This window comes from Camelina sativa, chromosome 19 (genome assembly GCF_000633955.1).
Source record: "Camelina sativa cultivar DH55 chromosome 19, Cs, whole genome shotgun sequence".
NCBI lineage: Eukaryota > Viridiplantae > Streptophyta > Magnoliopsida > Brassicales > Brassicaceae > Camelina > Camelina sativa.
The window spans coordinates 14,517,164-14,543,619 of record NC_025703.1 but is presented as its reverse complement, the minus strand read 5'-3'; the positions used below and the strand labels follow the sequence as shown (position 1 = coordinate 14,543,619).

At 35.1% G+C, this 26,456-nt stretch overlaps 5 protein-coding genes across 6 annotated transcripts in view; 1 reads left to right on the top strand and 4 right to left on the bottom strand.

The window, feature by feature from the left end:
• LOC104766349 (dihydroxy-acid dehydratase, chloroplastic) overlaps window positions 1-1,925 on the top strand; it is a 5,790-nt gene extending 3,865 nt beyond the window's left edge. For both annotated transcript variants that reach the window (XM_010490218.2, XM_019241501.1), the window contains exons 9-15: window positions 278-336; window positions 452-575; window positions 670-740; window positions 817-918; window positions 1,088-1,168; window positions 1,467-1,625; window positions 1,722-1,925. In XM_010490218.2, coding sequence (XP_010488520.1) covers window positions 278-336; window positions 452-575; window positions 670-740; window positions 817-918; window positions 1,088-1,168; window positions 1,467-1,625; window positions 1,722-1,772 — 647 coding nt within the window. In that variant the 3' untranslated portion in view covers window positions 1,773-1,925. The remainder of the gene's footprint in view (window positions 1-277; window positions 337-451; window positions 576-669; window positions 741-816; window positions 919-1,087; window positions 1,169-1,466; window positions 1,626-1,721) is intronic.
• LOC104766348 (late embryogenesis abundant protein 1-like) lies at window positions 2,018-2,746 on the bottom strand. Its single transcript, XM_010490217.1, has 3 exons — window positions 2,672-2,746; window positions 2,404-2,538; window positions 2,018-2,309 (listed from the first exon to the last, which is right to left on the bottom strand). Exons 1-3 carry the CDS (start codon window positions 2,723-2,725, stop codon window positions 2,229-2,231), a joined length of 270 nt encoding a protein of 89 aa, XP_010488519.1. The 5' UTR covers window positions 2,726-2,746; the 3' UTR covers window positions 2,018-2,228.
• On the bottom strand, window positions 3,068-4,330 carry LOC104766347 (putative F-box protein At3g23950). The gene has a single exon (XM_010490216.1). The coding sequence runs from the start codon at window positions 4,328-4,330 to the stop codon at window positions 3,068-3,070; it is 1,263 nt and encodes a 420-aa protein (XP_010488518.1).
• On the bottom strand, window positions 8,588-9,956 carry LOC104766346 (putative F-box protein At3g23950). Its single transcript, XM_010490215.2, has one exon. It carries the CDS (start codon window positions 9,954-9,956, stop codon window positions 8,688-8,690), a length of 1,269 nt encoding a protein of 422 aa, XP_010488517.1. The 3' UTR covers window positions 8,588-8,687.
• On the bottom strand, window positions 14,784-15,742 carry LOC104767829 (putative F-box protein At3g23950). Its single transcript, XM_010491802.1, has 2 exons — window positions 15,066-15,742; window positions 14,784-14,973 (listed from the first exon to the last, which is right to left on the bottom strand). The coding sequence occupies exons 1-2, from the start codon at window positions 15,740-15,742 to the stop codon at window positions 14,784-14,786; spliced, it is 867 nt and encodes a 288-aa protein (XP_010490104.1).

Here is a 26,456-nt window from a genome sequence, read left to right as displayed (position 1 = left end):
ATGGAGGATATACATAAGGTGCGGGCTTTGGCAAAATCGTTTTGCTTATTACTTATGTGTGTTTCTGTTGATCATTTTTGTAAGTTTTGTTGTTTGATCTACAGATTGGTGGCACACCAGCTGTTCTTCGCTTTCTATTAGAGCATGGATTTATGGATGGGGATTGTATGACAGGTATTAATGCTCAAACATTTTGTAAACCCACTTAGCATTTTGGGTTGATGTGAAGTACTTATAAAACTGATTACATAACAACGCTTTTGTATCTCCTTACCAGTCACAGGGCAGACTTTGGCTCAAAATTTAGAAAACGTCTCCAGCTTAAGTGAAGGGCAGGTAGGATTATTTGTAATTTTATTAGTTATCTCATGAGAATCTATTGGCTGTTTCTTCTTATTTATGATGGATGTTAATTATTCTGTTTTCTAATTAATTCTGATATATTTTCCAGGAGATAATTAGACCTGTGTCAAATCCAATCAAGGAGACTGGTCACATACAAATTTTGAGAGGAGACCTTGCACCAGATGGTTCTGTAGCAAAAATTACCGGCAAAGAGGGATTATATTTCTCAGGTAAAGTTGGTTTACTCTGATGCGTCCTTTACACTCCATATCTAGCTAATGCTTCTCGATTATAGGGCTTATGTAGTGGAACTATTTATTTTAGGTCCTGCGCTTGTATTTGAAGGAGAGGAATCTATGCTTGCTGCTATATCAGCAGACCCAATGAGTTTTAAGGTAATTTCCATTCTCATATGAAGTTCGTCTCTAGAGCTGTTTATTTCTTTATATGCTAAAATGTATTATGTTTCAGGGAACAGTGGTTGTTATCAGAGGAGAGGGGCCTAAAGGAGGTCCAGGTATGCCTGAGATGTTGACACCAACAAGTGCAATAATGGGTGCCGGTCTTGGAAAGGTATGACCAGTTTACTGGGTTATTGAGATATTTACTTAGTCTGATCAATTTTTATGTTCTAAGTTAAAGAACTCGCTTATGGTAGTCACCTGATTCATTTATCTACTTTATCCACATCCAAAAAACACACTTATACAATGTGACAATATTTTGCTATTGGATGCTGCAGGAATGTGCATTACTGACTGATGGTAGGTTCTCTGGTGGGTCACACGGTTTTGTTGTTGGCCACATCTGCCCTGAAGCTCAGGTCTCTCTCTCTCCCCCGTTTTCTCTATCTGTCCACTGGCTTCATTGGATTACAAGATAAATTTGATAGATCCATATTTTTTGTTTACGGAAAACAAATGCTATTGTGTCAGTCATATTTAGCTTTAGCAAAATGGAACAATGGTAACGGTATGCTGGAATATATAGCCAGCTCTTATGCAGTTATGATGATTTTGGGTTCTTTCAAATACTAAAATCGATATTTGTGTGATTTGAGAATGTGAAGATAATAATGCTGAAAGCTGTTATCCGGGTATGCTTACTATTTATATCTGCAGGAGGGTGGTCCGATCGGTCTGGTAGAGAATGGAGACATAATCACCATTGACATAGGAAAGAAGAGAATAGACACACAAGTTTCACCCGAAGAAATGAATGAGCGTAGAAAGAAATGGACTGCTCCTGCATACAAGGTTAACCGTGGAGTCCTATACAAGGTATTATGAATTCATATACTTTGTATGTAATTGAAGTCTCTTTGACATCTGTTGGATTAGTTTTTCTAATGAATGGTTTATGATATTCTAAAACAGTACATCAAGAACGTTCAATCGGCTTCAGATGGATGTGTGACTGATGAGTAAAAGAACGATCTAAGAGGGAGTTTTGTGAATGAGCAGAAGGATGTAGTGTGTTCATGAGGGAATTTATGTACGTTTATTATTTATTGTAGCTTCTAGATCATGTTACTATGTGACTGATCATTAGGCTATATGCAAGGTTGGTTTTAAGATTTTGTTTCTCTTTTTGTCCAAATAAAAAAACTTCTGTTGTGGCATTACGAATAAAAAGACAGAATAAAGACGGATTCGCATAAATAAGTCTATGATACGAGGAAGTGCACCACTAGCATATATAATGTGGGCAAATATTACACCATTTTATTACATTTCAGATCTCTTGGCATAATCTTCAAAACACAGGTATAAAAAAATCCATAACTTTATTACAAAATTAATTAGAAAAGAAAAAAGGAGTTTTCAAAATTATATTAACTCCTTATAAGTAAAAATTTATGATATGAGTAGTTTTCTTACTTCTCATTTCTTCTCATTGATGCCAAGAGTGTTTTTGACACCATCAACAGCACCCTGAGCCATGTTCTTCACTGACTCTCCAGTCTGTCCCCATCAACATTAATATAGATTAAACACAGTTTTGTAGTCGTACTAATTATTCATTACTATAGTATATACATTAGTTTATTAAACTTACTTGTTGGATGAAACCAGAGGCTTGTTGTTGGCCATGTTGAGCAGATTCTTTGGTGGACTGAGCCGCGTTAGCAGTCTTGTCGCCGGCGCTGTGTGCAGTTTCCTTGGCAGATTCTGTCCATTGCTCAGCCTTCTCCTGCAAAAACCAAATCTATTACATTTAGTTCTTGTTGATAACAAAACTCAAATTCCATCATATTATAACTACAAAAACAAGAACAAGAGTAATTGTAATGGATGAAAAAGAAAAAAAGAAAAAAGGAAGAGACCTGAGCTTGGCCCTTGGTCTGTCCAGCGTTGTAGGATTGTTGCAAGTTCGACATGATTATATCAAGTAAATGAGCTTTGATTGATTGATTCTGTTATTTCGTTTTACGAAAAGTGTATTTATAGTGGGTTTAGCATTATTTGGGATTTCTTGATTATATTGTGGTCAAGAAAGAAACGAGTAAATTTTGGTGGAGAGATGTTTGGGTGGCCATTTATGTGTTTTGACTACTCTCATTTTTTTTGGTTTTACTTTAACAAATGAGAATATGCAAACTTAATAACAGAATAAGCCCCAAAAAGCAACAAATACAAGTTCCTCCTTCACAAGCAAAGAGTTTAAAAGAGTTACTGACGAACGAAGATCATTAGACGACTAGCGTATTAAGAGGAAGACACTAATTAGGCTGGGGACGAGGGAGACGTTGCAGCCAACGAGGGAGAACATACTGGGAAAAGAGGAGTTCAGTAATACCATTTCGTAATGCTGTCATATCGTGGTTCTGCATATACTCACTGCACCCGTTAAAACTCAAGATGCAACCATCCATACACTTGTTGCTATCGTCTGCAGTTTCCTCGTGAAGCCTAAACTCATGTGTCCTCAAGTTATACAAGATCAGCATTTCTTCGTTCGTGCTCCACAAGTATATGACCTCAGAGTTCAAAGGATGCATCACCACAGGAAAATAATCTGCACCTAACTCGATCAAAGGCTCCAAGCTGACATCCCAAGAGAGCTCCCACGCCTCAGGACCAGAAATGTACTTGACCAGCCTCCAAACCCGTAGTGTGCGGTTTCCATTCTCAGTGAACTCGTTGAAATACACAATACACCCTTCCGAGGTTGTGATGGTTCTCCTAAAACGTGATAACTCCTCAACTTCTCTATCTGGGAAATTTACGATACCAGACCATCTATCATCATAGAAATCGTGGGCTACAAAGTTACTGGCGATGCCGTAAATCCAGTGAAGAATCCCATTCAAAGCAATTGACTTGTGCTTCATAAACCAGAATAAAGTATTAAGACAAGTCACATGTCGAGTTTCCCACGTCCCTGTATCAGATGAGTATATTACTAAATCAACTTTATCATTAGTAGGAACGAACATTTCTATTTTCGTGCGAGTCAACCAAACAACCTTGTAACTCACAACGATACCACTCTGCATCTTCGTAACCAATCCACTGTCGTTCAAACGCCCGCGGTTCCTTAATATCTCAAGATCTTGCGAAGAGAGGAAAGGAGGGAGAGGGATTCGAAACCATTCTTGAAACAGAGGGTTTCCAACGTAATACATAGGAGTTCCATCGGTAGCTTCTGCGTAAAGCAACACCAATCCATCGGTGCAAGCCAAGACTTGTAGCTTCTTGATTGCTCTCTCCACGTAGAAACTCATTAAAGATCCCGGAGAACGAGTAAGTCCCCATGTTTTGCATCCATGGTGACCTATGATTTCAAGTGTCAGTTTGTGAGGTTGCGTCGTCTGAATGATTGACCACGAGATTGAAGAAGATGAGTTGCGAGAGATGAAGTAATCTCTGAAGTTGTCTGAATCGATCAAATCTTTCCATCCTTTGCTCGTTGATCTGAATCTTGCGATGCTCTTCAATGGTAGTCGCGCCAAGACTTCCATCACCATTTCTTGAATATCCATTTTTTGGGTCTAGTGTTCTCGACTTATTATTCTTCTTCTCCTTCGGTTGGGTTCTATATATATAATCGATTTCTCAAGAAAACACAGAACCGATGAAATGAAAAAGCTCCAATAACAATTTTTCGAATTAAACAAATAAACAGATAAACCGTTAAACTAATCTTTACAATATTAGTATATGAAAATTATAATCTGAGATACGTACATCAAATTAAAAATAAGATGATCGCTCATTTCTAACGGAAATTTTGACATTATATGTTTTGTTCTGTATTATGTAGTTATCTATTACAATATATATAGGATAAACTCATTCTTTATCAAAAGATTTGTTGTAGTAGATTGGTTAAATTCATCTGGACTGATATATTTTTGGGTTCTAAGCCCGGCAGCATAAAACAAATTTTTGGTTTATATATGTAATTATTTTATTCATATATAGAATAAATTCATTGACTCATAAAAAATCTATTGTAGTGCACAGGTTAAAACCATCTTGAGTGATGCTTTTTGGGTTTGAAGCCCAGCAAAGAAAAACAATTATTTGCTTTAGGATTATGTAGTTGTATAAATTCATTACTTAACAAAACCCCGAAAAATAATTTTTTGGTTTATATTATGTAATTGTTTTTTTTTATTATTTTTTTTTGTTTTTATATTATGTAATTGTTAATTTATATATAGAATAAATTCATTGATTAATAAAAAATCTGTTATAGCACACTTATTAAATTCATTTTGATTGATATATTTCCGGGTTTGAAACCCGACGGACTGGGTTTTAAACGCAACTATGAAACTACATTGCATATCCATTTCTTCTTTGACATAAAACCTCACTATATGCTCTCTACTCATTCTTTTTTATTAATGAGACAAACGTAGTGTGAGTTTCTTGAGGGTGCCATAATTCTCTTGGAAGTACCGGCTTTATCTCTGGAGCAAGTCTACAAATTGGGGATTTGAATTCAACAAACGCGAGAGACGATAGCAAACACTCTGGCACAAATGAAATGCTAAGTCGTTTCATCTCCTTGTTGGACACAGACGATAAAAAAACCTATATGCCCATGTGGAAAAATAATGAGAGGGGACAAACAAAAATGAAGCAATATACGAAAACTTCATGGATGGTAAAATCAAGATTCAAGAGGTAAGAGTAATTAATGTATAGGCTGGACATGTAAGCAAATTGAGGTAGGGGTCTTAATTCCTAGTATCGATGGATCAGCTGGAACCAAAGAGATAAGAATGCGGATTAGAAACTTTCACGATTACAAAAAAAAAATGTGTATGTTCAAAACATGCATTGACCTCGAAATCCAAGTGAGAAACTTGTGGATGACTTTTGTCTTTGCTTCCCCCGTACCACAAAGGATAGATATATCAAACTTTTCATTAGACTCCATATCGCTTAATGTATATAGCTTTCTGATACGGTATCATTGATTCTCAAAAAGCACATCAGAGGAGCATCAATCACAACTTCCGGAACACAAAAATCAAACATGACGTCGTTTTAAATGGATTAACCTCTTAAGTGACCGAGAATGAACCCGACAGATGTTTTCATCATTCCATGCATGCAACGTCAACCTTTAAGTATTCTAGCACAGAAGAGGACGAGACAAGTCTCTCAAAAGTTGTCTCATTGGTAAACACAATATCTCTTAAACGGAGGATCTTTAGATAAGGTAAAGAAACGATGGATAAAAGATTCACTAATCTATAAGTGACCATCTTTTCCACATCATCATTCCCCATACGGTAGAAGAATGACCACAAAGCGAAGATTAGAGGTAACATGTATTATTATAGGCATAGAAGAATATTTTAGAAAATAATAGCACGGTATACTTGTTAGATTCACCTAATTAAGGTTTGGGCAAAGTTATAATCACCATACTCATTCTTAGAGCACCAAACTTGTTAAGAGAAACACAAGAATTGTAGTTAAATGCTTATGTATGGATATGATATAAAAAAACGTTTTAAAGCTTCAGTGTTCAATTCATCAAAGCACTTTTGAAGCATTATTCTCTTTATCTTGATAGTTTTATCATATTATGCCACTGCCCAATGGATCATCTTAACATTTTGTGTATGGCCATTTAACACTACAACACAATCAAAATTTTTCTTCGGTGGTATCTCCCAAATCTAGACAGCCTTGTCTCTACTACATGTTGCAAGCAACGAATCAGATGCACTCCATGATCCACGCGTGGGATTTCACAAGTCAACAAACGAAGATAACTACATGAGAGTACATATCACATATAGGAAGACTTCTCAAAATTTGCTTTTGGTTTTATAGCACACAAAACCACGATTAAACCTGTAATATATTGGATTAAGAGGAGAAGAAAATTCATAATTGGAGCTTTCTTCTTTTTATACTGGAGAATGCAAGTGCTGCCTTGTATGTTCGACGGGGTATTTTAATTTTTTTGGAAATTTGACCGCACTCCTTCATGTCATTGGCTTGCGGCATATGTCTACATATTTACATGTATAAATCTCCAATCAGATTTATACAACTACAAGAAACACACCAATCCAAATCGATCCAAGGAGGAATAAGTGAGAGAGTGCGTCTCTCATTTTTTTTTTAATCTCTCATCGTTCTCTGCTTCAGATTTTGTTATTTGTTTCAACGCTGTCTTCTCTTCCCTTTCTTCCTTGTGAAAGATCAGCTTGGTATTTGATTTTATTTTTTGGGTTACCTAAATTCAAGTTTGGTTCTCTTAAATGAGTGTTAGCCGATTAAGCCCTATATAGGTTTTGTAACATTTACCCTTTTATGCTTTTTAAAATATTAACATAATAAAAAAAACCTAGAGTAAAGTGACGTGGAACCGAGGATTATTACTGGAGAAAAATGATGAATTATATTAATTCTTTTAATTTGATTGGTTACCTATTTTAACTGAGGTGTCAGATCCAGAATTCTCCAAAATGTTGAAGTGTCATCACCCGAAAAAAAACACGTTGTAGTTTTATTGTACTGATCCTTTCAGTGAGACACGATTTAGTTGCGTTAGTTAATAAACTAAAATAATTTGTTTACCAATTGAAAAAAGACAAGGTAGCAATAAGCCGGAGTTTATTAAAAAGAATTGGTTATTAATTAGATCAAAAGTGGTTCTATGTTTAAGAGTTTTAAGAAAAAGACTTGGCTAATTATCACTTATGAGTAATTGGAGTTCTGAGTTGTGACTATACTGACTGAAGTTAAGATTAGTATATGAGATTATAAGCTTTCGTTAGCTTATATGTGTATCCTATGTATCATCTAACCGTAGATATCGAGAAATCATCAAAGTGTCTTTTCTTGAATGTGAATGTGTTTTTCGTTTAGATGTATGCGTTTTTATAACTGTCTGTAGCATGTGATATTCTAGCCGCCAGGTATATGTATGCGAGAAGATTTGGAAAGGATTTACCTGGAAATAGCAAAGTATGTAAGAATCTTTTACTTGTACATGTAGATTGTGTTTCTTCTGTTACAAGTTTCGATAGTTGATGGTCCTTAATTACCTTAGAGTTCAAGTTCAGCTTTAAACTTGTCAGTGTGTTTACTTCTCCCAGTTTGTTTCTAGAGAGTGCTTGCTACACCTTTTAGAGTTTGGCATTGTAGTAGTATATGTAACATATCCTGGTAGAGTACTATAGATTGGGGTTGCAAAAGGAAGTGTTCAGTGCGCAATGAGGAATGTTTTGTTGTGAATTGACTGTGGTTTGATCACAGGCTAGTTGTAGCCTTGATTGAGAAATTCTGATGAAATAATACATTTGTAGATGCTTCAAATGGATTATTTGTTGACTGTCAGAGTTTTAGAATCTCGTGTATGGTCTTGATTTCCTTACCCTGCAGCATTTTTATTTGCCCCCTTTTTTTTTTTTTTTTATTAACAAGTGTGCTTACATAACTTTTGGTTTTTGCAGCCAAATAGGTTTTATAGGTTCTGCAGCCAGACAGCCACAACTCTTCTCGTTTGGTGTTATTGCTCATGTTTAGTATGCTGAAACTTGGAACAATCATGGAAACCTCAAATTTGTTATTAACAGAAGGGCATGTAAAATTATTTGTATTGTTATTAGTTATCTCATTAGAATTTACCACCGGCTGTTTCTTCTTATTTATACATGATGGATATTAGTTTGTGTTTGATTATTTGTACTCCCATTTTTTTTTTTTTGTTCTTTCACTTTTACAAATGAGAATATGGAAACTTAAAAACAGAATAAGCCCAATAAAACCAACAACTACATGTTTCCTCTTCTTTACAAGCAAAGAGTTTAAAAGAGTTACTGACGAAAGAAGATCATTAGAGTAGAGTATTAAGAGAAGACACTAATTAGGCTGGGGACGAGGGAGACGTTGCATCCAACGAGGGAGAACAAACTGGGAAAAGAGGAGATGGTTAGGACCATAAAATGGTATTGCTACCATATTGTGCATCTGCATATACTCACTGCACCGGTTAAAACTCAAGATACAACCATCCATACACTTGTTGCCATTGTCTGCAGTTTCCGCCTGAAGCCTAAACGCATGTGTCCTTAAGTTAAACAAGATCAGCATATTGTTTCCCCTGCTCCACAAGTAGATGATCTCAGAGTTCAAAGGATGCATCACCACCGGAAAATAATCGACACCTAACTCGACCAAAGACGCCAAGCTAACTTCCCAAAAGAGCTGCCACTGGTCCTGAGGAGCATTAATGCTACTAATGTACGTGACCAGCCTCCAAACACGTAATGTCAGGTTTCCATTCTCACGGAACTCGTTGAAATACACAATAGACCCTTCCGAGGTCGTGATGGTTTTTCTAAAACGTGATAACTTATGAAGTTCTCCATTATCTGGGAAATCTACGATACTACATAATCTATCATCATCATGACCACCATAGAAATTGTAGGCTACAAAAGAACTGATCTTGTCGTGAATCCAGTGAAGAATCCCGTTCAAAGCAATTGAGTTGTGCGTACCATACCAGACTAAAGAATCAATACAAGTCACATTTCGTGTTTCCCACGTCCCTGTATCAGATGAGTAAATCGCAAATTCGACTTTAGCAGCCTGGCGAATGATCAACCACACAACCTTGTAACTCAAAACGATACCACTCTGCATCTTCGTAACCAATCCACTGTCGCTGAAACGATCGTAGGTCCGTAATATCTCAAGATCTTGCAAGGAGAGGAAAGGAGGGAGAGGGATTCGAAACCATTCTTGAAACAGAGTGTTTCCAACGTAATACATAGGAGTTCCATCGGTAGCTTGTGCGTAAAGCAAGACCAATCCATCGGTGCAAGCCAAGACTAGTAGCTTCTTGATTGCTCTCTCGACGAAGAAACTCACCAAAGATCCCGGAGAACGAGTAAGTCCCCATGTTTTGCATCCATGATGACCAATGATTTCAAGTGTCAGCTTGTGAGGTTGCATCTGAATGATTGACCATGAGATTGAAGAAGATGAGTTGCGAGAGATGAAGTAATCTCTGAAGGAGTTTGAATCGATCAGAAGTTTCCATCTTCTGCTCGTTGATCTGAATCTTGCGATGCTCTTCAATGGTAATCGCGCCAAGACTTCCTCCACCATTTCTTGAATATCCATTTTTGGGTTTTGTGTTCTCGACTTATTCTTCTTCTTCTTCTTCGGTTTAGGTTATATATAATCGGTTTTTGCAGAAACACACACCGAACCAATGAAATGAAAAAGCTCCAAAAAAAAATTTTCCAATAAATTACAACTTATTATTTGCTATTCTGAACAAGTATTTAATAATCGAAGAACTTGAAATAAACAAATTTTGTTTATGAAAAATATAAAAGATATATTAAACAAATAATTATTTCTCGTGAATTTACATACATTTATATCGACAATCTTATATAATATGAGAAGATTTTTCTCAACTTTTTCTAATAACATGACACCTGACTTCTTTTATAATTGACAGATGTCCTCATTCTCACTTTAATTCAAAACTATGGGTTAAAGAAACTTAAATAGATTCATCTCAATTCCCTAGCCAACAAGACATAAACTCATTTCAATTTTAATTCAAAATTATGGAGCAAAGAAACCAAAAAAATAGGTTGTTCCCTAGCCAACATGACTAATTAAAAAAGTTAAATATATTTTCTTTCTTTTCCACGCCTCTCTGCTTCTACGAATTTGGCAACATTTCGAAGCATCAACTACATAATAAGGTATTAAAGTTTTAGTTATGGTTGGTTGTCCCTCATTTCTTACATCATCATCAATTCTGTCACCTGCTTTATTCCTCTTTGATGACATAATTGGTTAAAAATCACATTATTTATTATATAGAAGTACTCAGATTTATCTTGTTCTACCAAATCTTTAATTATTGTTGATTTTTAATTTAGTATTATTTCATAGCAAAAATCTCTATAGTTTACTTTCGTTAAAAGAAAAAGTAATCTATTTTACAAAAATATATTTATTCTATTTTGTTTTTACGATTTATAAAATTTTCACTTATTTTTTTATCGGAACCGGAACTTTATTACTTAACTATTTTTTTCGGTTTCACATGTCAATATTTACTATATATTAAACTATAATAAAGTAGAGTTGTGAGAAATTGTCATTTGGCAGCCCTCTATTTTTTAAAACATGTGTCATTTTTTTCAATTTTAATGAAATAAAAAGACACATTATTGCTAATCTAAAACTAAATTGTCTACACACATTTTTTTAATTTGGGACATTTTATTTGTTCAGTTTATTTAGATTTACATTTACTTCTCTCAATCAATTACCTTTATGACATTATGGGTGGACGTTTTCTTTTGTTCAAACTGTTCATGTTGCAATAATGCATATGACCAAATTAATTACAATTAATATGCTTTATAACTGTATTTATTGCCATGAATGTGATTACTCAGAATAATGTGTTAATGAAATTTCTTACAAACTTCAAACAATGTTTTACTATATGTCTTTCTTTTCCCATCATTTCCCATGGTATTTTTTCTTAATATTATTTCTTATGAAGTTTTTTTAAAAAACATGATGTCTTGCAGTATGATGATTAACAGATTAATTTCTCTAGGACTATTTGAAGAAATCGTTTACAAAACCATGTCAATGTTTTTTTTTTTGGGTATCAGAGTCTTGTCAATATTTATTAGCCTCTTTCCAAGGATTATGTTTTATGATAGTGATTTAAAGTTTTTGCATTGTTTTGTAATGTGATTTTTTGACTTTCAAACTATAGTTGGAAGTCTTAACTGATGAAGATGAGCCTAATGCTTGACTCCTAAAGCACAATCTCTTTGGCTTTGAACATTCACTCATAATATTATAGTTGTAAGTCCCTTACCTCTTAAGTTCTCTGATCTTCAACTACAATATATTTCCAAGTTTATGTTTTCTAAATTTGCTTTGTTTTTCATTTTTAAACGTTCTTTATCCCCATTACAAAAAAATATTTTACTTTGCATATTGATAAAAATATTGAGCCTAATCTTACCGTGTAATGTATATATAAATGGTCAAAAGATCACATATTTCTTTATGCCTTTTTGGAATCACATCCCAAACTTTACAACATCCTTTTGCATTACACATAAAAACATTACAGAGACCTATTGTAATATATATATATATATATATATAGATATATACACATATTGTAACCTCGATACTTTCATCAAAGACATATGTCAATCATTAAAAGTAGTCTAAATTATAGTAGATTAACCTGTACAAAAGCAAAACTACTTTTATATTGCATTGGTATTGTTTGAGTTGCCAAACATACCTCATGTCTATTTTCCTGTAACCCTTACTTCATCCGTCATTATGCCGAAAAAAGCTTACACCATTTCCAATGGTTATCTATATTTTTATATTTTACATTTAGGATATAATTTTGAAGAAATATGGTTTAGTATTTAGAGTATAAGATTAAAAGCATGATGCTATTTTAGTATTTTTAGAATTAAAAATGATTTGCTAAATTTAAACCAAAACTTATTTTTATGCAATATGTGAAAATTGTCCTTCTTTTAACACACTTCATAATTATAAACTTATAAATGTATGTATTTAAATTTTTTTCAAGGCATATATAAATAATATCATGAACATTTCATATATAATTTAATGAAATTTTATTTTACATACAAAATATTCGATTTTATAACCCACGCATCGCGTGGGTAACTTTCGAGTATATTATATGATAATTTCCTATGCAGACAAATATATTTAGATATTTAAAAATATAAAATTATTAATTACTTCTAAAAATATCTTTAATAATTTCAGTTTTTTTTTTGGAAAGAACCATGTCCTAAAGTTGATTTTATGGAAAGGAATCCTTCCATTAATATTTTCATTAAATAGTGAATACTGAATAGTCAATCTTTTAAAAACTACTAATATTCATTAAAACTCAATTTCTAAAATTGAAATTACCATCTCATTTGTTACAATTTTTAATTTTGTTTAAATATTTCTTTCACTCCTTCTCCCTCAAATTTTCAATTCCAGTCAAGTGGCAATTTCTTTTTGTCCCATTGCCATCCCCTCGTTCTCCTCTTGCCCATTTGCTCCCTGTCTCGTGGCGGTCAATCATCTACCTTCTTCTAGTAACTCCATCTTAGACTGTCGGTCTCACAAGGGCGTAAAGATCCAAGCTTTTATATGGTGAAGAGACTATACAATTTCTTACGTAGGAGGAGGTATCATCGAAAATGGTGATTCAGATTCATGGAGTTCGATATAAGTGTTTCTCAAAGACTCAAACATGGAAGCTAAATTGGGGTTGTGTACCTAGGAGCTCATGTCTTGAAGAAGGTACGTAACTTCCATCTAATGGTTTGGGAAAAATGGTCTGGCTTGTGATCCAAATGAAGTTTGATGGGTCTTGGTCCAACTCAGAATGGGACTCGCTCTTATTGCACCATAGAGAATGTTGCAATAAGAGCGAGTCCCGACCGCCACTTCTTAGTGGGTCCATGTCCAATTCTAGTCCATGGGCCCATCTTTCTTAATGGGCCTCACGTCCTCTCACTAGGTCCGTGAGCCCATCTATATCCGACGGCCGATTTTCTACGTCCGGGAGGCTTTAAAGACTTGTTACCGTCCCTACAAATCACCACATGAACTTTCTCTATGTTTTGTCCTCACTCGCACAGTTCTGACAGTAACTTCCCGGAAGGTCACCCATCCTAAGACTACTCCAGCTCAAGCACGCTTAACTCTGGAATTCTCTCAGGCCCCTTGACCAAAAAGATAAGTGCACTTTGGTGACATAGTGGCCAAATCAATTCTCTTAAACCTCTATGCAAGTCTCTGAAACCGGGGTGTCACAATTCACCCCCACTAATAGATCGCAACGTCCTTGTTGCGTACCAAGATCGTCGCCCCCGACGGTGTGAGCCAACTTGACTCCACACGCGTCTGGGTTCGGCTCTGATACCACTTGTAACACCGTGACCGCCACCTATTAGTGGGCCCCATGTCCAATCCCAGGTTATGGGTCCACCTTCCTTAATAGGTCTCACGTTCTCTCACTAGGCCCGTGAGCCCATCTATATCCGACGGCCGGTTTGCTACGTCCATGAGACTTTAAAGACTTGTTATTGTCCCTACAAATCACCACATGATCTTTCCTTATGTTTTGTCCTCACTCGCACAGTTCCGACAGTCGCTTCCCGGAATGTACCCATCCTGAGACTACTCCAGCTCAAACACGCTTAATTCTGGAGTTCTCTCAGGTCTCTTGACCAAAAATATAAGTACACTTTGGTGACATAGGTGGCCAAATCAATTCTCTTAAACCTCTCCGCAAGTCTCTAAAACCGGAATGTCACAGTTTTTGTGAGATTGCTAAGAAAGAGAGTTCAAATGGTATGACACTAACATGAGAGATTGTGGAAGAAATTTGGGGGAAGGGTTTAGTTGGAGTACCTCAGTTTGCTCATGTTTGGAGGTGAGATTTGGGGGAAGGTTGAGCTGCTTGATATGCTGTACTTCAAGTCCCCTACTCGTATTACTTGGTGAAGTTATTGCTGCTACTCTTTGATGAATGACGTAGGAAACTAGATTTGAAGATCTTGATCATCTTTAGGGATTGTGGGTATCTTTATGTTTCTTGTTTCTTAAGCTGAATGGATAGCTATAACCATCATGGGATCATCATATTTCACTTGTAAACCTTGAACGGTTAGCTATTTTTGTGCTGCTAAAACACTTATGAAACACTGTTTTGATTAAACAGAAAGGTTCAATACCATAATGGTGCATGTATGTATTTGTCTCACAAGCTTTGAACATGAAGATTGTATTACTAATATATTAGATTTTGATTGGTAACATAGTAAAGCGGTGGAATCATATGAAAAAGTCGATTTTTTCACAAATTAGACAGAGAGATTCAAACTCAAAACAGAGAAGACATTAAGTAGGCTGAGGACGAGGGAGACGTTGTAGCCAACGAGGGAGAACATACTGTGAAAAGAGGTGATTAACAATACCAGTTGATCTCAGTGGGATATAGTACCTCTGCATATACTCGCTGCACTCATTAAAACTCAAGATGCAACCATCCATACACTTTTTGCTATTCTCTGCGGTTTCCTCGTAAAGACTAAACGCATGTGTCCTCAAGTTAAACAAGATCAGCATATTCTTGCTCTTGCTCCAAAAATAGATGATCTCAGAGTTCAAAGGATGCATTACCACTGGGAAATAACGACACCAAAGAACTCGATCAAAGGCTCCAAGCTAACTTCCCAAAAGAGCTGCCACGCCTCAGGATCAACATCGGTGTACGTGACCAGCCTCCAAACCCGTAATGTGCGGTTTCCATTCTCAACGAACTCGTTGAAATACACAATAGACCCTTCCGAGGTCGTGATGGTTCTCGTAAAACGCGATAACCCCTCAACTTCTCCAGTATCTGGGAAATCTACGATACTACACAATATATCATCATGACCTCCATAGAAATCGTAGGCTAAAATAGAACGGGTGCCACTGCCATCCCTATAAAAAATCCAGTGAAGAATCCCATTCAAAGCAATTGACTTGTGCGAACCAAACAAGAGTATAAAATCAAGACAAGTCACGTGTCGAGTTTCCCACGTCCATGTATCAGATGAGTAAATCGCAAAACCGACTTTAATACCACCATGACTCATCACGAACACTACCTTGTAACTCACAACAATACCACTCTGCATCTTCGTAACCAATCCACTGTCGCTGTTAAGCCCGCGGTTCCTTAATATCTTAAGATCTTGCAAAGAGAGGAAAGGAGGGAGAGGGATTCGAAACCATTCTTGAAACAGAGGGTTTCCAACGTAATACATAGGAGTTCCATCGGTAGCTTTTTTCGTAAAGCAACACCAATCCATCGGTGCAAGCCAAGACTTGTAGATTCTTGATTGCTCTCTCGACGAGGCAACTCATTAAAGATCCCGGAGAACGAGTAAGTCCCCATGTTTTGCATCCATGATGACCAATGATTTCAAGTGTCAGTTTGTGAGGTCGCATCTGAATGGTTGACCACGAGACTGAAGAAGATGAGGTGCGAGAGATGAAGTAATCTCTGAAGAAGTCTGAATCGATCAGAAGTTTGCATCCTTTGCTTGTTGATCTGAATCTTGCAATGCTCTTAAGTGGTAATCGCGCCAAGGCTTCCATTACTATTTCTTGAGTATCCATTTTTTGCTCTTAAGTGGTAATCGCGCCAAGACTTCCATCACCAAATTAAGTACAATTAATTAGTTATTGTTTTGGACACCCAAACAAGATCAAGTTTTTGATATGAATATATTGAAATTACAATTTGAGATTAATATACCAATCAATAAAATTTGTTGTTCGGCATAAAGTTTGTTGTTCGGCATAAAATTTGTTGTTCGGCTACCTACAAGTGAGCATTTGCGACGAGACGATTCTTATTATTCTCTGAGAGATAGTGTTAGCAAAGGAATCCCTCCTAGATTAGCTTAGTTTTGCAAATATATTGCTTACTATTAATGGGGGTCTATTTACAGTTTCGTGTTCAAGTGTTCAACCATATATTATCTAAAATAATTTAAAGTTTTGTAATTTTATGTTTTGATATATGTATAGATATAGATTAAATGCATATTTTTTTTGGTAGCATATTTGTTTAATTTATTTCAATTGATGTTTTCTCAAAAAAACTTTTTCTTGTTTAAAATATGTAATTATTTGTGTCAATATATATCCTATATAATAAAGTAAAGTATTCTTTTAAGAAGTTATACAATTTGACACTCTCTTCTTGCAACATGTGTTATTTTCTCTTTAATATTTTTATTATATTTTTTTCAATTAATTTTATATGACATACATTATATTATTTATATTTATATTTAAGATAAAATATAATTTGATATTATACATTATAAGATGTTTAATTTATTCTTTAATTTGTGTAGTATATTGTCCAAAATAATGATTTTCTTTTTATCTAATAAGTTACCATTTGGCACTCTCTTTCTACAACATGTGTCATTTTCTCTTTAATATTTTTAGAGTATTTTTTCAATTAACTTTATATGACATACATTATTTTATTTCTATTTATATTTAAGACAAAATATAATTTGATCTTATACATTATAAGATGTTGAACTTATTCTTTAATTTGTGTAGCATATTGTCCAAAATAATGCTTTTCTATTTTATTTCTTTTTTTCTTTATTTCTTTATTATTATAGATATATAATTTGTTTTGCTTGAAATTCCTATCAGATTTATTAGTTACATTAACAATTTATATTTTAAAAAATAATAAATGTAAGTACTTATGAACCTTCTCACATATTTTATTAAATTTCATATTCTATCACATATTTTGTAACTCTCATATTAATTCGATTAAGTTGAAATTCCTATTATATATTTATAGTTATATTAACTAAAATATTATACTTAAAATAACTAATAAATGTATTTTTGGTGAACATTGTCACATATTTTACTAATTTCAAATTCTACCACATATATTGTAACTCTCATATTAATAATCATATACATATTTAAGATACTAAATTTAATTTTATTGAAATTATTTACTTATGTTATATGTTGACACTTTTGTAACTTCCATAGTATTATTAATATTGTAATAAATGACTACTAACAATTAGAAACATAATAAATATTAAAATATATTAATATGTGTTTATACATTTTGTAACTCTCATATAACTTATGTAACTCCTTATAAATATAAATTGATATAAGGATTAGTGCATTAACTACCCAAATAAATAATAAATTTATAATAGGCTTCTAACTCTAATTTTTTCTATGAAAAAAAGACACACATCTCAATAACTCTCATATTTCAAACCTCACATAAATTTTTAAATTTCTATAATTTTTCAACTAACATTATCTTAGTGTATTTATTTATTTTTATATAATAAAGTAAATTGTTCTTAATCTCATACTTTAAAAAACTGACAAGGGGCACTTATTCCTCTCAAAATTATATACATAAAAAAATATCTTAACATTTTAGCAATGTCCTTTTTCAAATATCTTGACATTTTAGTTTTGTCATTTTTGACATATTTTGACATTTTAGTAAGGTTATCTTTTGACAATCTCTAAGAAGTTTCCATTTGGCACTCTCTTCTTGCAACATGTGTCATTTTTTCTTTAATATTTTTAGTATATTTTTTCAATTAACTTTATATGACATACATTATCTTATTTCTATTTATGTTTAAGACAAACTATAATTTGATATTATACATTATAAGGTGTTTAATTTATTTTTTTAATTTGTGTAGCATATTGTCCAAAATAATGATTTCTCTTTTATTTCTTTATTATAATAGATATATGCTTTATTGTATATGTACTAATTCTTTAAAATGTAACTCCATAATCTATGTCAGAAAAACAAAAACTTATTGATGTAAAAAAAATAACACTCATCATTTTAGTACACTTTGATGTATTAATTGCAATACAATTTATGTATTATTGGTGAAACAACCCGACCCGTTTTTTTTGTATTAATCAATCATCTCATACTACTTAAGTAAACCAACCAAATAAACATTACTAACCAACCATAATACCATAATAAACCTGCAACGACCCGACCCATTTTTTCTGTTTTTAATATAATATTAAACTAGCGATCCCATACTCACTAACAATCTAACAAAATATGACACTTCCTTTTATGATTTATCGAATTACTATTATTTTTTAAAACCCCATGAAAAGAATCAATTATAGGAATGGTTACATATATCAAATGCTATATTAAGGTGTTGATATTTGCCAAAAAAAAAAAAAGGTGTAGATTGGTTCTCCCACTACCTCCCGCAAACGCTGCGTTTGCGGGTGGTAGCGGCTGCTACGTTTGCGGGAGGTAGCGGCTGCTATCGATTGGTACCAATTAAACAAACCACTCCCAATCGCTCCAAATCGCTCCCAACTGCTTCAAACCACTGAATTCCAAAAGCTTCTTCCCGCAAGCGTTTGCGGTTGCGGGCGATTGCGTTTGGAATTTTTTTTTTAACTTGAAACAAATCAATGATAATGAAATATTTTTTATATATATCTTTTATCTAACTATTTTATTCATTAAAGATGGGAGAAAATGAACTACGAATACGATTTATAATATTAAAAAATAAACAATCGAAAGAAAATAAGATTTCAATCAACAATAATCCATAAAACTTGATTTAAAATAAATAGTACATCGCACATAAGTTCAAAAAAATTGAAATAAATATAACATTTCATCAGAAATTTAAGACAATAAGATTATTTGTGAAAAATATTTAAAAAAATCACGAGTGACTCTGCTCAACTCTCGTTTGATCATTACTACCGATGCAAATACTGCCCCATGGAACTTATTGAGTGTGAGAGATTTAAGAACGAAGATCTAAGATCTAAAACATATGTTTTGTCATTTATCAAATTACTTGATTGAAGTTTTGGTAAAAAAACCAAATGCATAAAGTAATAAGTATTTCAATATGAAATTTATTGTTTTTAAAATAATTATTCTAGTACTATTTAAATAAATTTTAATTATAAATCAAGTTTAATAAAAATTTTGGTATTTTTTAACATTTATACAATTATATATTACATTTATTATGTTTTAACCGTTATTGCACTCGATGGTTAACCAGTTGTAAACTCCCGCAAACGCACATATTTTAAAACGCTAAACCAGTCATTCAAAACGCATTATAACGCTTGAAACTGCAAACATCCGCTTTCGCAATCTTCCGCAACCGCAAACGCAAACGCAAACGCTACGGTTGAACTAGTCAGGCCCTAAAATTACAAAAAGTGCTATGAATAAAAAAAAATTATAACAAAATATAATTGCTATTGTAAAATATATAATTGCATTAAAAAAACGTTATAATTGACAAAGATATGATAGCAGTACTAGAAACCGCTATCTAAAGTAACTGACCTATGCAAATATTGGGATTAAGGTTTTGGGGCAGCTTTTGATAATTAATAAACGAGATTTGTCTCTCATCCCTTGTCTTGATTTGATTAGCTTCATCAAAACAGGAAGTCGGTCTCAAGAGATTTACACAAATCTCCTGATTGAGCGAAGTAGGTCTCAAGAGAATAATTCAATTCCCTTGATTGAGCTACAACCAGTTCTTACGCTGCGCCAGGTTGGTATCAGAGCTCCGCCAAGTGAGGGAGAGCTTAACAGCCAAGCCATCGCAGAACTTCGAGCTCAAGTTCAGAGCTTAACAACGGTGGTTCAAGCGATGAGTTTGCGTAAAGCGGCTCCGGAGGAAGACAAAATTTTTGAAGAAGATGAAAAAACAGAGTATGACGAGAATCCTTTTGGTGAAGAAAAGGTGAAGCTTATTCGTCAAAACGGAGAAGATGATAATGACGGGAGGTGGGAATCAAGCTTTAAGCTGGAGATTCCAGAGTTTCATGGAGGTTCTTCACCCGAGGATCTTTTGGATTGGTTTGTCACAGTGGAGGAAATTCTGGAGTTTAAACGTGTACCCTTGGAACGTTGTGTGCTTTTAATTGCGATCCGTTTTCGACAACGAGCTGCAGCGTGGTGGTCACAATTGAAAACAACTCGTTCACGTCAAGGAAAAAAAAATCACATCTTGGGGCAAGCTTCGTAAGCATATGCAAAAAAAAAATTTTGCCATTCAATTACGAGCAACTATTGTTCCAAAAATTGCAGAATTTACGTCAAGGGACTCGTACGGTTGAAGAATATGCTACTGAATTTTTTCTATTAATCAATCGTGTGGAGGTTAGAGATTCTGAACAACAGTTGATTGCTGGTTTTATTGGAGGACTTCGTCAACAGATTCAACACACACTCAACTTGTTTCACCCTCTTTCTCTTGCCGAAGCTCATCAACAAGCAATCACCATTGAAACACAGACCAACGGCAATTATTCGGGTTGGAGTTCTTCCCGCCTGAATCGACAACCTACCCCTGCTACTTCTTTTGCTCCAGAAGTCGCTGTTCCTGTTCCAGCTAAGGAGACAGCTATTGTTCCTGTTGACATGAACCGACCAGTCCGTACGGGAACTCTCCGTTGTTTTGCTAGTGGAGAACCGGAGCATCGTCAGTCTGCTTGTCCGACACGCAATCGAAGAGGACTCCTACTTGATGATACTGGGCGTGATGTTGAAGTAATATATGGTGAGTATGAGGAGGATCAAGTTGTTACAGAGGAGTTAGAAGCAGATTCAGGTCACCTTTTGATGTTACGTCGTTCTTGCTTAGCACCACGTAGCCAATCTGAGGCTCTGCAACGTCATAACCTCTTTCATTCACGGTGTACGATTGGTGGTAAGGTTTGTAATTTCATAATTGATTCGGGTAGTTGTGAGAATGTTATTGCAGAGTCTGCAGTTAAAAAGTTGAGTATTCCCGATGAGCCACATCCTGTCCCTTATAAATTGGCTTGGTTGCAAAAGGGCAATGACGTGAGTGTCACACGACGTGCAATTGTGACGTTCTCAACTGGTGAAGCTTATAAAGACAAGCTTTACTGCGACGTGGTTCCTATGGATGCTTGCCATTTATTGTTAGGCCGACCATGGGAATTTGATCGCAAGGTTTTACATGATAGGTTTCATAACACCTAGAGCTTTAGCTTTCAAAATCGCAGCTTTCTTTTGAAGCCTTCGTTGCCTGATCAAGTATCGTCCCCCTCTAGCTCCATCTTAATTTTACAAAAGCGTCTTTTTGAAGCTGAAATGTGTGATGTGGGTATTGTTTTTGTCATGCTTTCGACTCATGGGACTACTCCATCAGAGCGTGTTATTCCTTCAGTGTTTCAAGACGTGATTCATGAGTTCGCCGACGTGTTTCCTGATGACCTTCCTGCAGGGTTACCACCTTTACGGGATATCCAACATCGCATTGATTTTGTGCCGGATGCAGTTCTCCCTAACAGATCCCACTATCGTATGAGTCCTAGTGAACATGAAGAACTTCACCGCCAAGTCGAGGAGTTGGTGTCTAAGGGTTTTTTGTGAGAAAGTCTTAGTCCTTGTGCGGTTCCGGCTTTGCTTATTCCTAAGAAAGATGGTTCATGGCGCATGTGTGTTGGTAAAGATTATCGTACGCTATCGCTTTCCGATTCCGCGTCTCGACGATTTACTTGATCATATTGGTAAAGCAAGTGTGTTCTCAGATTCGAATACGTCCAAACTAGATTTAAAAAGTGGGTATCATCAGATTCGAATATGTCTTGGAGATGAATGGAAGACTGCATTTAAGACTCGTGAAGGTCTCTTTGAATGGTTAGTTATGCCTTTTGGTTTATCTAATGCCCCGAGCACTTTCATGCGTGTTATGAATGAAGCACTTCGCCCTTTTATCGGTAAATTTGTCGTTGTTTATTTCGATGACATCTTGCTCTTTAGCTTGTCTTTTGAAGATCACATTCAACATCTCCGTGAGGTCCTTCTTGTTTTACGTCGTGACAAGTTTTACGCTACTATGAAGAAATGTGAATTCAGGTCACCGGAAGTACATTTTCTTGGCTATTTTGTCTCGGCTGAAGGTTTAGCAGTTGATCCTGGAAAAGTATCGGCTATTAAGTCCTGGCCTGAACCTAAAACACTCACTGATACGCGGAGCTTTCATGGACTAGCTTCTTTTTATCGTCGTTTTGTGCCACAATTCAGGAGCTTGATGGCACCTATTACTGATTGTATTAAAGAAGGCTCTTTCTTGTGGACTTCAGCTGCTTCTACGGCATTTGAGGTGATTAAAAAGAAATTAAGTGCAGCTCCAATATTAGCTCTTCCAGATTTTTCTTTGGTTTTCGAGCTACATTGTGATGCATCAAAGACAGGCATTGGTCTTAAGCCAGCGACAACGTCCCATTGCCTTTTTTAGTGAAAAATTGTCGGGATCTCGGTCGCGTTATAGTACTTACAATGTGGAGTTTTATGCTATTGTGCAGGCAGTCAAACATTGGCGACATTATCTGTTTCACAAAGAGTTTGTTTTGTATACAGATGATGCTCTTAAACATCTTAGCACACAAGACAAGGTTTCAGCTAGACATGCTTCGTGGATTGGCTACTTAAAACAGTTTACATTTGTGATCAAGCACACGTCTGGATCTAGTAACCGTGTTGCTGATGCTTTAAGTAGACGCCATGCACTCCTTGCTGTGTTAAACGTCTCTGTTCCGGGTCTTAGTACTTTCACAGATTTATATCCCATAGACCCTTTCTTTGGTCGTATTCTACAGGACGTTGAGTCTGGTTCGTCACGGGATTATACACTTCATGAGGGATTTCTCTTCAAGGATTCTCGTTTATGCATACCAGATTGTAGCTTACGTTTGCAACTTATCTCTGAACTTCATACAGAAGGTCATGTAGGGCGGGATCGAACGTTACAGTTGGTAGCATCTTCTTACTTTTGGCCTTCTCTTCGACGTGATGTCGAGAGGTTTGTGGAGCGGTGTGTTATTTGCCAGAAATCTAAAGGTCACGCGTCTAATGCCGGTTTATACATTCCCCTTCCTGTTCCAACACAACCTTGGACGGATATAAGTATGGATTTTGTCTTGGGTCTTCCTCGTACGCAACGCGGGTTTGAATCGATCTTTGTGGTGGTTGACCGGTTTTCAAATATGGTCCATTTCATCCCTTGTAAGAAGACAACTGATGCAATTCAGGTTGCCAATCTTATTTTTCGGGAAATATATCGTTTACATGGTTTGCCATGCTCCATTGTTTCTGATCGAGATTCTCGCTTCCTTGGTTATTTTTGGCGTTCTCTTTGGAAATTACTTAACACTAGCTTGGACATGAGTTCAGCTGATCATCCACAATCTGATGGGCAAACGGAACCATTCTTTGGGAAATCTGTTACGGTGTTTGGTTGGTGAAGCTATTCGGTCATGGGATTCAAAACTCCCTCAAGCAGAATTTGCTCATAACCATGCCGTCAATCGTAGTTCTGGTTTTAGTCCTTTCCACGTTGTGTATGGTATTTCACCACGAGGACCGGTGGATCTTTCATCTTTGCCTGATCGTACTCGGCTTCATGGTGATGCTGAGGTTTTTGTTGATACATTAGCGCAAGTACACGCTGACACTAAAGCTCATTTGGAATCCTCTACAGCGAAATACAAAGCCTCCGCGGACACACATCGTAGACGTCTCGTTTTTAACACAGGTGATTTAGTATGGGCGGTACTCACTAAAGATCGAATGCCAGCAAGAGCTTAGAACAAGTTAAAAGCTAAGAAGATTGGTCCTCTTGAAGTGTTGGAACGTATTAACGACAATGCATATCGCCTTCGTCTTCCCTCCGACATAAACACTTCTGATGTGTTTAATGTACGCTACTTGTCTCCGTTTCTTCCTCCACCACTCCTTCCAGATTCGCGGCCGAATCCTTCTCACCATGGGAGTCCTGATGCAGCAGCATCTTGATGGCTTCGGCGGTAAACCAAACGAGTCCTCGTTTGGTTATACGTATTATTGGTTTTTACGTGTTTTGGTTAATTTCCTTTTCTTGTTTTCTAAGAAAGACTTCTTTGGGTGTTTAAGTCTTTTTATTTATCTTCTCCTACGTCGGTTGTGAGCTAGGTTGGAAACTATATGAGTGTTTTTGGGATTAAGGTTTTGGGGCAGCTTTTGATAATTAATAAACGAGATTTGTTTCTCATCCCTTGTCTTGATTTGATTAGCTTCATCAAAACAGGAAGTCGGTCTCAAGAGATTTACACAAATCTCTTGATTGAGAATAATTCAATGTCACAGCGTAATGTTCTCAAAACTATTTTAATGTCTTTACGCTACTTTAACAATAATTTGACCTTTTAGTTTTGGAATTTAATCTTAACAATAATTTTGTATTTAATGAGAATTTTGCAGATTTTGTAGTTCAAGAAATAAACATCAATTTGTATTTAAACACAATTAATAAAAAAATCAAATTGTAATATTTTACAACTTATAATTCCGCATATAATGGGAATCAATGATAATATTATAACTCAACCCTCAAATACATCTACTTAGAAAACAAACACCCCGTAAAAATAGATATAAAAATGAAAGAAATATATTCAATATATAGTTTCAAAAATGTAAAATTACAAAATTCAAAATTAAAAACTTATAATTTTATGTTGTGAATTCATTCTAAAACAATTTAAGATATATTTATAATATATTAGTAATATTATAAACATTTAAAAATATATTTACGGGTCAAGTAATGAATCAGTAATGGGTCAGACAATAGGACGGGTCTATAGAATGAATACGTGATACTTGACTTTTATTACTGATCTATAATCTTATACAAGATGGGACGCGACGAGATGGAACAGGACGGAGACAGGTTTTTTCGTTCCAATATAGATATGTGTAGGTTATATACGTACAATAATCTAACTTAAATCAAATGAAAATAAGATATTTGAGTGTAACATCCCTAAACAAACTGTGAGAAATATGATGATTAATTTAAAAATATACAGGTATGTCACTTAATATTTCAACAAACAAGAGCTAAATTTGAGTTTTATGGATAGATTGCAAAACATCATAATTTTTTTAGCCAATGAAAAAATATTATGCCTGTGCTACCTAGTATTGAAGTATTTTAGGGTTTAAAGTTAAACCCGGCATCTGACAACTTTTTTGTTTGAAAAATTTAATTATTTTTTTTTATAGGCTAAACTCTCCATGAGCCTAGATTTCAGATCTTCAACTCTCTTGAGCAATCTTCACACAAACGTCACACCGACGAACAAAGAAGCTTGAACAACCCAAGCACCAAACCGCGAAACTAAGCCGCACACAATGAGAAAGCTCTCTAGGATTTTATTCTTTATGTCTCAGCTCTCTTGCCTCTCTAGGACGTGTCCAACACCTCCTTATATATCCATCAAGACTTTCTAATCACAATAGGAGAAGATTTCCAAATCTCATAAGATAAAGACTTTTTCCTTTTTGCTATTTTTTTTCCTTGTAAAACTCTAATTTAATTAACCAAATAAATAGTAGTTTTCCTCTTCAATTCATCCTCAAACCGTCCTTCAATATTGCCTTCTCAAACCGTCCTTCAATATTGCCTTCTCAAACCGTCCTTCAATATTGCCTTCTCAAACCTTCTAGAAACTTCTCACATACATAAAACACCAACAATCCTGTAACACTTCTTGTATCACACACACTACTTCAGACATACCAATACATCTTCATGTGAGAAACAAACTGCTTTAATTCATCTCCTCGGACCGCATTTCCACAAAATCATAATAGCATAGTGATGAAAAAAATATTAACACTAAGATAAGAGATGATTCAAGATTGAAATGCTCTCAAGAATTTTTTTTTTTTTTTTAAACAAAGGTTTGAAAAGCTCTCAAGAAAGGTTAGTAACCATTTCAAATGTAACCAAACTGAGGCAACGGTTCTAGTGATATTCAACGTGAAATTCTTAGATCATCTTCTTTAATTTCAAGCTAGCACGTTTAATATGAAGATGATTTGGTGTGCGGAGGTTGTGCTTGAAAGGCGTCATGGAGATCATGAGATTTGGGGGGTAGGGGGGGGGG